The sequence below is a fragment of the Rhinolophus sinicus genome, linkage group LG03 (assembly GCF_036562045.2).
Source record: "Rhinolophus sinicus isolate RSC01 linkage group LG03, ASM3656204v1, whole genome shotgun sequence".
Lineage (NCBI taxonomy): Eukaryota > Metazoa > Chordata > Mammalia > Chiroptera > Rhinolophidae > Rhinolophus > Rhinolophus sinicus.
This window is the reverse complement of record NC_133753.1, coordinates 36231327-36244305: the sequence shown is the minus strand read 5'-3', so window position 1 is coordinate 36244305 and position 12979 is coordinate 36231327. Positions and strand designations below refer to the sequence as shown.

At 40.6% G+C, this 12979-nt stretch overlaps 1 protein-coding gene across 2 annotated transcripts in view; it reads right to left on the bottom strand.

Annotated features, from left to right (window-relative positions):
- ARMH4 (armadillo like helical domain containing 4) overlaps positions 1-12979 on the bottom strand; it is a 97112-nt gene that overhangs the window by 47860 nt on the left and 36273 nt on the right. For both annotated transcript variants that reach the window (XM_019725799.2, XM_074327429.1), the window contains exon 5: positions 8985-9242. In XM_019725799.2, coding sequence (XP_019581358.2) covers positions 8985-9242 — 258 coding nt within the window. The remainder of the gene's footprint in view (positions 1-8984; positions 9243-12979) is intronic.

Below are 12979 nucleotides of genomic sequence, written 5' to 3'. Positions count from 1 at the left end.
TTTGAAAACCGAGGCACTACTATAATTATAATTTTGCTGAGCCAGAAGTGAGATACAAAAAGATAACTCAGTTCTCTGACTGGGGGAAGCAATGAACCAGCGGCAGAGAGAATCAGGATTAATAAACTTCTCACTTGCATCTAGGTGATGTTATGGCTGTTTTATTCTTTAACAGAAGCTATCAAAGGCCTTATCTCTATTAAGCCACCTAATTAACTATTTGGGAGATTTTTAAGTGATTGATCACGGTGAGAATGCAATCATTCTGATTTTCACCTGATTCAGATGCTAAGGATTATGAAGGTGGCTGGCCCAACATTTCCAAGGTTTGAGCATTCATTTCTATAGTGTAGAATCATTCAAAGTTCATTCTTTAAAAACATTCTAAAATGTTAGATTAAGCACCACAAAAAGAAAAGAGAAAAGCAATGGCAATTACACGACATGATGCAGCTGGGAGCGAACACTACTGGGTCACCATTTTGCACTATATAAGTGTGTCAAGTCAACATGCTGTACCCCTTAAACTTACACAATGTTATATGTCAATTATATCTCAATAACTCTGGCAAATAAAATAAAATGTGAGATTATGTTCCAGGAAACCTAGCCTCAAAATGCCATCTATGGTTGATGACCTGAAGTCATGCTATAATTAGTTCATGACTAAAGAATTTGTAGCTATACCAACTACTGTGAGGTAAGTAGAGAGAACCAGAGAACGTTAAGATCAGATAAAGTTCTACTTGGCATGTGATATACAAGCTTACCGCCAGTTGTAAGCATTATGGAAAGCCCTCAGTACCTGACCAGTTCCCATTTTTCCCATGGGCTATAGAAAACCCTATTCTGTCCCCACGTGGCTATCCAGGATAGTTACCTAAGAGACTACTGTTTAACCGGCAGAGTGCAATAAAGCACCTGCTTCCCTCCTCCCAACTGCGTTGGACAGTTTCTGGCCCAGAATGTCTACCAGCTGGAAGAGAACCCCCTTTTAAGCAATCAACAGTACTCAATGCTGAGTGCTAGATGCTGTGAGGCTCCCCATAAAATAATAAGCAAAATGAGATAGTGCTGCAAATGGAGACTGAGTAATACTGACACCCACTGCTGGAGGGGCTTCACAAGGGAGGACGCAGTGTGAGTTAGGGTTGCCAGGAAAAGCTTCCGCAAGAGCTGGGTATGGACTGATGCATATCTGCAGAAATGCATGTTCTGGTGACAGGACTATAGCCCAGTGAAGGCACAGGTCTCAGAGCACCTGGGAAAAACAAAGCAGGCACATAGACCCACACAGACGACGGAGGTCCTTGAATATAACAGGGGTATATAAAGAGACAAATATATTTTAAGAAATGCTTCCTGTCTGTCAACTATTGAATCCCCATGTTACCTGATCTAAATCTCTGATTCCTTGTTTAATATTTAATCCCTCCTTCACTTTGGCTGCATTGTATTTTTACTTTTTGCCACCAATCCTTTGAATTTCAAAAATAGCTTTCGCTTCCTGAGGCCAGCTTGAGAGTTTGGCAGTTCTTTTTGATCACACAAAACCCACTACTACAGTACTTCAGCTGGTACAAAGTGTTTTATTTTAACACCCAAGACTGATTTCCCTCCCTCAACACAGGAACATCCCCAGAGAGGTTTTCTGCCTGAGGGCATTGGCTGCAATGTGCTGGACATACAAAATCGTTCACCTAGGTACTTGTGGCTGCCATGGTACTGCAGGGACACTCTCTACAAATTCTATTTTATGGGTTTCCCTCATTAGCGTTTGGGACTTAGAGCTGAATTCTCACTCATTTTCTCAAAAGAAACCTTAGAAGGAGAAGAAGGGAATTTGCAGTGTTCCACAGCTGGCTTGAGTAAAAGTGAATTGTGTGTGTGTGTGTGTGTGTGTGTGTGTGTGTGTGTTAATGATCTGGGTTCTGCCTATGACTCTTGGAATTAATGAATTCCTGAAGCCTCAGTTCTGTCTGCCTGAGATTCTGGGTAGAGAAGTCCTACAAATAGCTATGAGAAATCAGTAAGTGTCAGTCTTTAAACAAATTTAACACAACCCACAAAATTATCCACGCCATGCCATCAATCCTTTCCTCTTTACAAACAGCTTAACATTTCCTACGTTAAAGGAACGCTAAAGTTTGACTGTAGCCAACATACAGAATTACTCATCAGAAGTGTCATGAACATCGAAATGAAAGAGAAAAACAGAGTACATTAAAGTGTTTTTAGGCCAGTACCTGATTTCTTTACGTATGGCCAGCTGTCTTTTTGACTTTTGGTTCATATAAATTTCTGTATTTGTGGTTCTCAGTACACACCTGCGAGCACAGTTGGAAATGGGCAACAGGAAGGAAGTCGATTCATTTTTATGTATTTAACCTATTTATAACCCACCTCATGCTAAAAAGAGGATTTAGGTCTTCTGACAAAAATACAGTAGGATAAAAAGAAGTAAATGGAAAACTCAGGAATTAAGTGCATTTAAAACCTACTAAAATCCTGAGTTTATTCAATCTTTCACCACAGGCATATGGACAGATTTTTTTTCCCCTAGAAATCCCCAATTACTACTAATCTTCAAGCAAGCAACAGCTCAAGGGGAAAGATCTGCGAAGAAATAATATCTCGGTCTTGGAAGGTGTCCTTCTCTGCAGACCTCATTTCCCTTATGCGCTTATCCTCGTGAGGCAGGAGAGGCAGGGATCACAACCTCTAATTTAAAATCTGGCCACCAGGACATCTTGTCTAATGAGAAAAGGGTCTGCACCCAAGTCTTCTGCTCCTCCTGTCTAGGAAAAACAATTCCGTTCTTTCCAAAGAAAGAGTGAATGGCAGTGCTCTCAAATCAAGAAATCTTGGGTACCATCTCAGGACAGAAAGGAACCCCAGATAACTGGCAGAAGCACACCCACAGAAACTCATACCAGATGACACTCAATCATTCCGTATGCAGGAGGCTAGTTACAAACCTCCATGGTCCAGATTTAGGAGTCTGTAATGTAACCGTGGGCTTTCTGGGAAAATTAAAGCACAGATATTGACCTGAAATTTGATCTCTATGTGACTGTAAAAAGCTAAATTTTTTTAAGGCACACTAATCCAATACACAAATTATCATAAAAAGCAATGTAAATCTTTGCTAATGGGGATTCCATGCATAGAAGATAAAAATATTTCTGTTTTTATTAACTGAAGACCATAATTTATTCCTATTTTCTTAGTTTTTACCTAATGTCCTTTTTCTGTTACAGGATCTCATCCAGGATACCATATTACACTTAGTTGTCATTAGAAACACTTCTTAAAATCCTCTTTCTCCATCCCCCTACATAAACAAAAGCTACCTAACCCCAAGGAAACAACCAATGGATTCAGTCTAGGACAGTTGTCCTCTAGGGTAGCACCCAGACATCAGTATTTTTTATAGCTCTCTAGATGATTCCAACGTGCCATCAAGATTGAGAATCACTGGTCTGGGAACTTTGGCCAATCTACCACTCTGTGCTGGTTACAGTGGATGAAGTTTTCGTTCCTCCCTCTCCTTCTATACACAGAATTACGTTAGCCCGACAGCTTCCTGAGCAACTTTTCAATCCATAGCTTAACATGTTTCACATCAAAATAAACTGACATTTGTTGCAATAAAGAGTTCTTTGAAATCTCACACTTCCCACTATCTTTCGAGGAGCGTATTTTCTTTGCTGCCACAGCCCATGTTGCACTATATTTAAGTGTTCCGTCTTAGCTCCATGTTAGGTGTTTCAAGAGAATAAGAAGAAAGAGGACAAGAAGAAAAAAGAAACGAGCTGACACGCTTTAGGGCTAAGGGTCTGACTTTCTCACAGTCAAGGCCTCAGTTTCTAAATTGTCCAAACACCACACCCTTTGCCTGCAGTTCATCCTACCTTCCTACCAATCCAAAACACATCTGTCTTGCGTTCCTCTCTTTAATCTTAAAATCATGCTAATGAATCTGATAAATTAATAATAATAAATAAATGATAATATCTTACTGGATTATCTACCCAGATAGCAGATCTGCGCTTTTCTAAGGCCTTCTCAAGTTACATTACCTCAATCCAAAGGCAGGCTCTAATATGTATAGTGTAAAGTAGACACCATGTTAAGTCAGGAAGGGTGATATAAATTAGGAGATTGGGTAAAGTACCCCAGAAGTCACACCTCACAGATGGCTGTCACCCAAAGCAATCCCTGGTTGTAAGGGGTGACTCAGTCCCCCACTGTGGAATTGCTCGGCCACTGACCTCACATCTATGGAACAATTCTCTGACAAAAGGCAATTTAACTCTATAAGTCAGCCTCTCAGTATTTCTGCAACATACAGCACACACTTAGTAGATGAACAAAGAATAGCTGATGAAAAAATAGATACATGAGTGCTCTTCATTCTTCTGCTTTCCACAAACATCCCTAGAGTGTTAATTGAATATTTATCAGGTTTTTGAAAGCCTCTGGAGAAAAATATTCCACTTCCTAAATCAGGAGCCCATTCTAATGTTAGATGCAGGCTTTTGAAAAAAAAATGAAGAAAGCTATAACAACTCTGCATTTAACTAACTGATGACTTTTGGAAGACTTATCCATCCAGAACATCAACCAAACTGTAAAGTGTCCAAAAGTGGTCTCTTCTTTAGGAGAAAAAAAAAAATGGAACAATGCTACCCTCAGGTCCTCATTCAGAACTCACCAACTCAAAACATATTTAAAATAAAGATACTAATTAACAAGATTGCTTATAGGATTCCTAGAGAATAGAAGAGACATGAACACGTATCAGCTACAAAAAAAGAAAACAGAAAAACAGAGAAATCCTGGGGGATAGGTGTGGTGATTGACACCCACCCCATCCATCCCACCAGTCATGTGATCAAATTCCCCTTGCCAATGATTGCTAGAAATGGGCCTGTGACCTAAGCCTGGTTAATTAGAAGCAAAAATTCTACTGGGGGATTCTTGGAAAGGCTTCCTCACTTTTATGAAAGAAACATGGTGAAAAGACAGTCTTTTTTCCCTGGACCATGTCTTGTCTGGGTGTGACACCTGAAACTGCTGCAGCCCTTGCAACTATAAGGAAGTCAGCCTGGGGGCCAAGTCCACAGTGCAGCAAGATGGAAAAAACTGATGACAGTTGAGCTGCTGAGTCAACTGACCCAAGAGCTCTACCGCTAGACTTCTCATGAAAGAAAATTTATTTATTTACTCTTTGAACCAATTTAAGGTTTCTGCTACCTGTAGCTAAAAGCATCCTAACAGATATAGAATGCAAAAAGGAAAGAATCTCCAGGGACTAATTACACTGGAAATGTTTAAACATTAAAATGGATATGTTGACTCAATTTTGGTCATATCAATTTTATGTTGCAAAAAAGATAATTCTGTGATTTATCATAGCAAAAGGATAAGAAGCAATGTGGACCAATCATCTGCTCTCTGTACAGTTTCTTGCCAATACATTTGAAAAGGAACTTATTAGAGATCAGAAAAGAAATTGACTCTGTACACGAATGAAGAGCCTCTCGCGTGCTACTAGCATTTTACCAATAAATCAATCCACCCAACGACTTCACTCCGGCTTCTCTCTATCCCAGCAACACACATTTCATTCCACAGTCACACTTCCTGACAGCAAGATCAAGAAGGTGAGCTCTCTCTTTTCAAAGCTTTAAAGACAATGAGTATGTGATGATGCGGAACACAGCAGTGCAGAGAATTTGAGGCCATGAATCTACAACTTTGCCTTAAAACATCATCTAAGTTTTCTGCTCTTCACAGGAAACAAAACTATAATCTATTCAAAGAGTTTGCATCATTTTTAGCCAATCCCAACTACCCACTTCTTCAATCTGTTCATGTTTCAAAGTTTAGATGGGTTTTTCCCCAAAGTATTTGCTTTGGAATACCATTCATATTGAAAATAGGACGTGATAATCTGTAAAAAATTAAAAGAAAAGAAAAGCACTTAAAAATAGGAGTGAAGAAGATGGCTAATTAAAGTGTTATTATACTAAATAGGTTTACTATTCAAAGGGTCTCCATGTTTGCATTTTTAATGATTCATTAAGGAAAAACGACTTAATTTTACAATGTTACATTCTGAGTACAGATGCCATGCAACTCTACTTTCTAAAATGATGCTGCTCATGAGACACTTACTGACATCTGTATTAGTTTTTTATTTCTGCTGTAACAAATTACCACAAAATTAGTGGCTCAAAACAACACAAATTCATTATCTTACAGTTCTGCAGGTCAAAAGTCTGAAATAGGTATTGGGCTAAAATCAAGATGTCAGCAGGGTTGTGTTCCTTCTAGAGGCTCAAGGGGAGAATCCGTCTCCTTCCCTTTTCCAGGTTCTGGAGGCTGCCAGCACTCCTTGGCTCCTGGCCACATCACTCTGTCCTCTGCCTCCATCATCACCTCTCCTTCTCTCACTCTGCCCCTCCTGCCTCCCGCTTCTAAGGACACTTGTGATTACACTGGGCCCACCCAGATAATCTAGAAAATCCTGCCCATTTCAAGATCCTTCCTCACATCAGCAACGTCCTTTTTACTACGTAAGGCAACATATTCCAAGGTTCCAAAGTCTAGGACATAGACATCTTTGGGGAGGCGTTACTCTACCTACCACAAGATTCAGCACAAATAGGGGAGGTTTGCCTTTGTTTTATTTCATCTGAGAGCATTTAGGAAACTGTATCAATTAACATGTTGTGCACGGCGGGGTTTAAATCCCTCGTGAAGATTCTCGTGATCTGTACGCAACGTGTTAATACTGATCCAGAAGTTGTTACTGGTTTTGAATATGAGGAGATATTCCTGTCACTCCGAGAAAGAGTTGATGAGCGAATAACATTCTAGACCCAGACACTCCTCAAACACAGTCTTCCCACAGTGGAAAAAAGGAGAGCCTAACAGACTTGCTCCTTGTTTTGGTTCCCAGAAAACCCACAAGGTTAAAAACATGTGGACAAATGAATTTATCAGGAAAAGAAGTGACAGTAAGAGACATTTAGGGAAATGGTAAATTATCATAATAAGAAAAAAATCTGATATAAAACAATGTCCTTGCCAACCCGTATGTACATGCCATGCCCTTTCAGCCCTCCAATGCCTGGTGCATATTCTTTATTTGGCCCCCTTCCCCTGCATGCTACCTCCTGCCTATTTATCCTACAAGGGATGGCCCTGCACACTCCAACCTAATACAAATGGTCCCTTTCTACATTTCTGTTCTGCCCTCTTATAACCTACTTTTATTATAGAACTCACTCTCCCTGCCCTGAAACCTTTATGAAATGGGCTCTGCCCTAACCAAGAAAAGGTACTGCCTTATTTTTTGCTATGTTCCCAATGCCATGCAAAGTGCCAGGAACAAAGGAGGTGCTTAGTTAGGTTTGTTGGATAAATTAATTAACCAAATTTAAAGGACAGTTTATCAAAGACCTCTATCAAGGAAAACAGATGGCATTAAACATCCTCATGTATATTTCTTTAGCTCTAGAGATTATGAAAAGGAGTCCTCTTTTGATCATAAACCTTTAAAGGTTTTACCAATTCCAGGCGGAGCTTTAAAATTAAAAAAAAAAAAAAAGAGCTTGTTTTAAACTACCCAGTCATGTGATAAACAGATGCTGCGATTTCCCCATTCCTTACTTGTTTTAACACACTCATCCTTGCTCACCACTGATCTAAGAGTTTCCATGGGAGGAGAAGAGAACAATTTCTAAGAGATCATACGCAATAGGATTCTACATTTTAAAATTTTTATTATATTGATTGGGGTGACATTGGTTAGTAAAATTACATAAGTTTCACGTATATATCATCTATATGCTGCATTGTGTGTTCATCACCCAGAGTCAGTTCTCCTTCCATCACCATATATTTGACTCCCTTTAACCTCATGTACCACCCCCTGCCCCCTTACCCTCTGGTAACCACTAAACTGTTGTCTGTGTCTACGAGTTTTTGTTTCTTTGTTTGTTCGTCTGGTTCATTTGTTGCTTTCAGTTTCTAAATTGGCAGTTTCAGCCAGGCTCCAAGACACACTCGCATGATATTCCAGTGCAAAGTCCCAAACCGACATCCAAATTTTCAATGAATTCCCCAAACTAGTTATAGGACTCTTAAACCTAACTTCTATTGTACTGAAAATTATAAAGGGACCTAGCTGTTAAAGACTAAGAGAACTTCAGGGGGCAGGGGTTCTTTGGAGAAGATGTCACTTCACTTCAGGTCAAGAGACTGAGGCCTCCAGGAATCACCCAGAGCTTAACAGTATCTCTTCTGAGAAAGCCAAGAAGAGACAGACAGAGGAGCTTCCCTGCTGTTGGGAAAGAACGTGCCAAGCTGGGGTCAGCATGCATCCACAGCGTCTCTCACGGAAAACGTCGGCCATGCACAAGACAGAGGGAGCAGGGGGGTATCTGGATACTGGCTGTTAAAACAAGACTGTGTTTGACAATGGAATGCAACCATAAGAACAAACACAAAACTCAGAGGACTGACTGCCAAGAGTTCACCCAGAAGCGGGGGAAAAATTTCCCCTAGCGAGTAAATTCTGTAAGGACAGAGGGTGACAAAATACATTTGTCTTCTGACTCCAGACCATTCACGTTGCTTGTTCAGCATATTGGTTACACACATTTCCTCCCCATTTGGAAGTCCTCCCAAAGCCTACAGCTGTCTTCTAGCTGAGAAGGAAAGATGGAACTCCTTCCAAAAATTAGGTAACCATGCTCTTAGTGGGCGGTTGGAGACTGCTTAGAATCTGGCTATTTAAGAACATTAAATATAAACATACTAAAGAAAAAAAAACCTGGTAACATTTTCCTAAATGAACCATCCATAAACATAAACAGAAATTCTATTTTGCTCCATCATCAATGCCAATAAAAGAAAGCTGTCACCTTAGAGAAGTAAAAGGAGGGAAGAGAAATACTCATGAGTCTTACCCAGGCCCTGATTCTGCTGCTCCCACTCGATGGCATCTGGCACCTGGTAGGTGGCTCCCTCCAGAAGGTGCATGTCTTCCTGCTCCAGGCCAGGTTCCGGGGATGTGACGCCAGGGAGAGTAAACCCACGTAGCTCAGTGTCCCCATCCAAGCTTTCATCCAGGGAGTCGGCATCTTTGTCTTCTTCGTCTTCCTCCTCGTCTTCCTCTTCTTCATCTTCTTCTTCCTCATCCTCTTCATCCTCATCTTCTTCTCCCTCTGCGGAAAAAAAAGTCAATGAGAAATGAAGTAACACAGTGAGTGTTTACAAATGAATCTTTTGAAATGATGCAAACACTACAAAATAATTATGCGTGGCCTTTTAACACAAATGTTATAGCCAAATTTGGGGAACGGGAGCTTTGCAGGATTTTGTGTCCAACATTTACCTACATTTTAAATTTTCAAAATCAGTTATAGCCGATCATTGGGATGCATCGTGTGTAGTTGGAGTCAAAGTTCAGGTGACATGACTTTTTATTAGTCGTATTTATATTTACAGGGGGAGGAAACATCCCCTTCCTGTTTTCTGGAGGTCATCAAAGATTTATCCACTGGAAAGCACAGGGAAATACTAACAGAATTTAAAGGGAGTGTCCCAATCTCTTTACAGCTTATAGTACTAAACAAAAGAATTTATTATTTTGGCACAATTTTCTTTCCATTCTTGTTCTACATCCGTGAGTAGAACTGACAACAATGTTAAGTGAAAGATACATAAATCCACTCCTGGAACTGTTGTCTTTACAGAGGAGGGACCCGAGAGACGGTAAACAATTACATCAACGTTCTCAGTCCAAGTGTAAAGGGAACTGGGAAATGGGACGCTGGTGAAGGACATTCAGAAAAGAAACACATGAGAAAACCATTATCATTCCTGTCATCATAAAAAGTCAAATATACAATTTGTCATGTTCAGTGCTTCACATGGAGGAGGTTGAGGGAACATAAGATTCCCGGTTTCATTGTTTCTCCAATTGTAAATTTCTAGGAATAACACTTCAAATCCCCACCCTCAGCATGGATGTGCTCATGAAGCCACCAGGAATCTGAGACTCTCCTTTTGTGCTTCTAGACCATTTCCTCCACACAAACCCTTTTTCATCCGTCATCTACAGGGTTTTGTTTTGTTTTACTTTTTTTTAAAGTATCACATCTAATCTTTTTCATTCCTGTCTTTTAACTTTGTAGGACTTAATACCTGTCCCTATTCCAAAAAGTCAACAAATATTTATCCACCGCCTAGTTCCAGGCACTGGGAATCAAGCAATAAGGTCTCTGCCTTTTAAGAAGCTGACACACTGCTCAAGGAGACACACACCAAACAGACATATGATACAACATTACACTCTGATTAAAACTGGCAAGAAGACAGAAAATGCCAGGCACTGCTATTTAGATGAGGAGATCAAGGAAAGCTTTTCTAATAAGGGAAAGTTTGAACAGAAATCATACCAAAATAATGAATTACCTTGTTTAATTTAGGTTAATTTAGGAAGAGTATTCCCAGCAGAGGGGAAAAGAGGGAACAGCAGGGACGAAAGCCTTGAGGCGGATGTGGGCTTACTGTAGTCAAAGGATGCAAAGACTGGGCTGGGGGACAGGGAGGGACAGAGAGAATCTAGGAAATACGAATGAGGGGTCAGAGGGGCCAGATCTGACACACATTTATGGTGAATGTCTGACTGCAGAGTGGAGGAGAAGCTATATCAGAACAAGAGACAAAGCAGGGAGACTCGTCAGGAGGCAATTTCCAAGCCCAGGGAGTGGATGCTGGCGCTCTGGGTGAGGCTGCAGCCCTGGATACGGGCGAGGTGGTCAGATCTGAGAAGGCATGTGAAGCTAGAGCCCTGCTGATAACTACAATGTGGGGTGCGGGAGGAAGAGCCCACTTTGCTAAAAATGGGGACTAAAGGATAAGAGCAAAATCAAGAATTTTATTTGAGACATATTAATTGTGTGATGGCTATACTTATGCCATCCAAACGAAGCGTTGCAAGCTTAGGGAAGGTCAAAGCTACAGATAAAAATCTAGGAGTCATCCATTTATAAATAATATGTAAAGCCTTAAGACTGGCTGAGATCACCAAGACAATGAGTGTGGACAGAAAGGGAAGTTGTCCACCTCAAGCCTTGGGCACTGGAACATTTAGAGGTTGGCCAGCAGGGGGAGATCCAGCAAAGGAGACAGAGAAATGACCACTAAGGTGGAAGAAAAACCAAGACGAGCGAGCGTGGTGTCAAGGAAACCAAACGAATAAAACATTTCTGAAGGGCTAAGAACACATGATGTCCCTCTGGCTATGACATTTACCTCTGCCTTTGACATCTTGGAGGTCACTAGTGACCTTGACAAAAGTTGTTTCCTCGGAATGGTAGGGGGAAAAGCTAGACCGCAGTGGTTGAAAAGAAAGTTAGAAAAAAGGTTAGTAGATACAGCAAATATAGAAAACTCTTACAAGAAGTATGAAAAAGAACAGGGACATTAGGGGTAGCTGGAGAGAGATATGAGGTCAAGGGAAGGTTCTTAAAATAGGAAATATTAGGATTTGCCTGTAAGTTGATGGGGTAAGATCTCATAGAGAGCGGGAAAGTGATGATGCAGGATTGAGAAGACAGCTGCTGGAGGAATATCCTGGGGGATGAGGTCTCATAGAGGGGTTAAACATGGGGCTTCTGGAACCACACAAACTTATGATGGCTGTGTGATTTGGGACAAATTACTGAATGTTGGTGTGTTTCGGCTGCCTCATCCGTAAGACGGGTTTGATTCCTACCTCACACTAGTTAATGTATAAGGTATTTACAACTGAGCCAGCACACAGTGGCCACTGTGTAAGGGTGGCTTCTTTGCTGTCACTGCAAGAAGGGAGCCAGGGCATGGGTGGACTCAGGAGCATCCTCCACGGCAGTGGGTGCAGGTGCAGGCAGGTGGGAAGATTTGGTGATGGGAGTATATGAACATTACCTTCATATTTCTTTTATTTTCTCAGTCAAATAAAAAAAACTAGAAAGGAAAAGAGAAATGGTGGTGATTTGAGGGGAGAGAAGAAAGTGTGAAATAGTCATCTTGAAAAATGGGCAAGTGAATTCTCTGGGAATATGTGGTAGGACTGCCAGGCAGCCCGATGGGCCCACTTAAGATGTGGCATCATAAATTTAAGGTGAGAATTGTTAAGACAGTTGTGTGTTTTTCTATATTAAGATGGTTATGGGTTTTTCTCCAGCCACATTCAGCTGCTTGGGTGCAGGCATGGGTAGAGGAGTGGAGTCGGCAGACAGATTTAACCAGTGGCAAATTTTGCTAGGAGAGGTCAGCTGGGGAGGGAGGTAGTTGATTGTGTGTGAAGGAAGTGATTATATAGATGGACTAGGCAACGGGTACAAACTCCCAGCAATAAGATGAATAAGTTCTGGAATCTAATGTATGGCATGGTGACTCTAGTTAACAATATTGTATTATATACTTGCAAGTTATTAAGAGTAGATCTCAAATGTTACCACCACAAAAAAAAGGTCATTATGTGAGGGGATGGAATTTAACTAATCTTACTATGGTAATCATTTTGAAATATATACACGTATCAAATCATCACATTGTATCCCTTAAACTTACATGTGTTATATGTAAATAATATCTCAATAGAGCTGGAGGGGGGGAAATGATGGACCAGGGTCTCTTATTAAAGAAAAGTTGAGAAGGAAGTTGGATAGAGAAAAAGTAATGGGGTCACTGGATTATGGAGAAAATTATCAGGGATCTTTAAGACAATTTGACAGCTTTGCTGACCTTCCTCCTACAGACAGAAACTGGTCATAGGCTAAAAAATAAAAGTCTTTATTTTTAAAGCACTATCATTTTTAGTTACCTTTCCTCTCCACAAATCTAAGAGGGTTGTACTTGAGGGAATAATTGTGACAATATAATACTTATCCCTGGGAATGCAAAGGCGGAG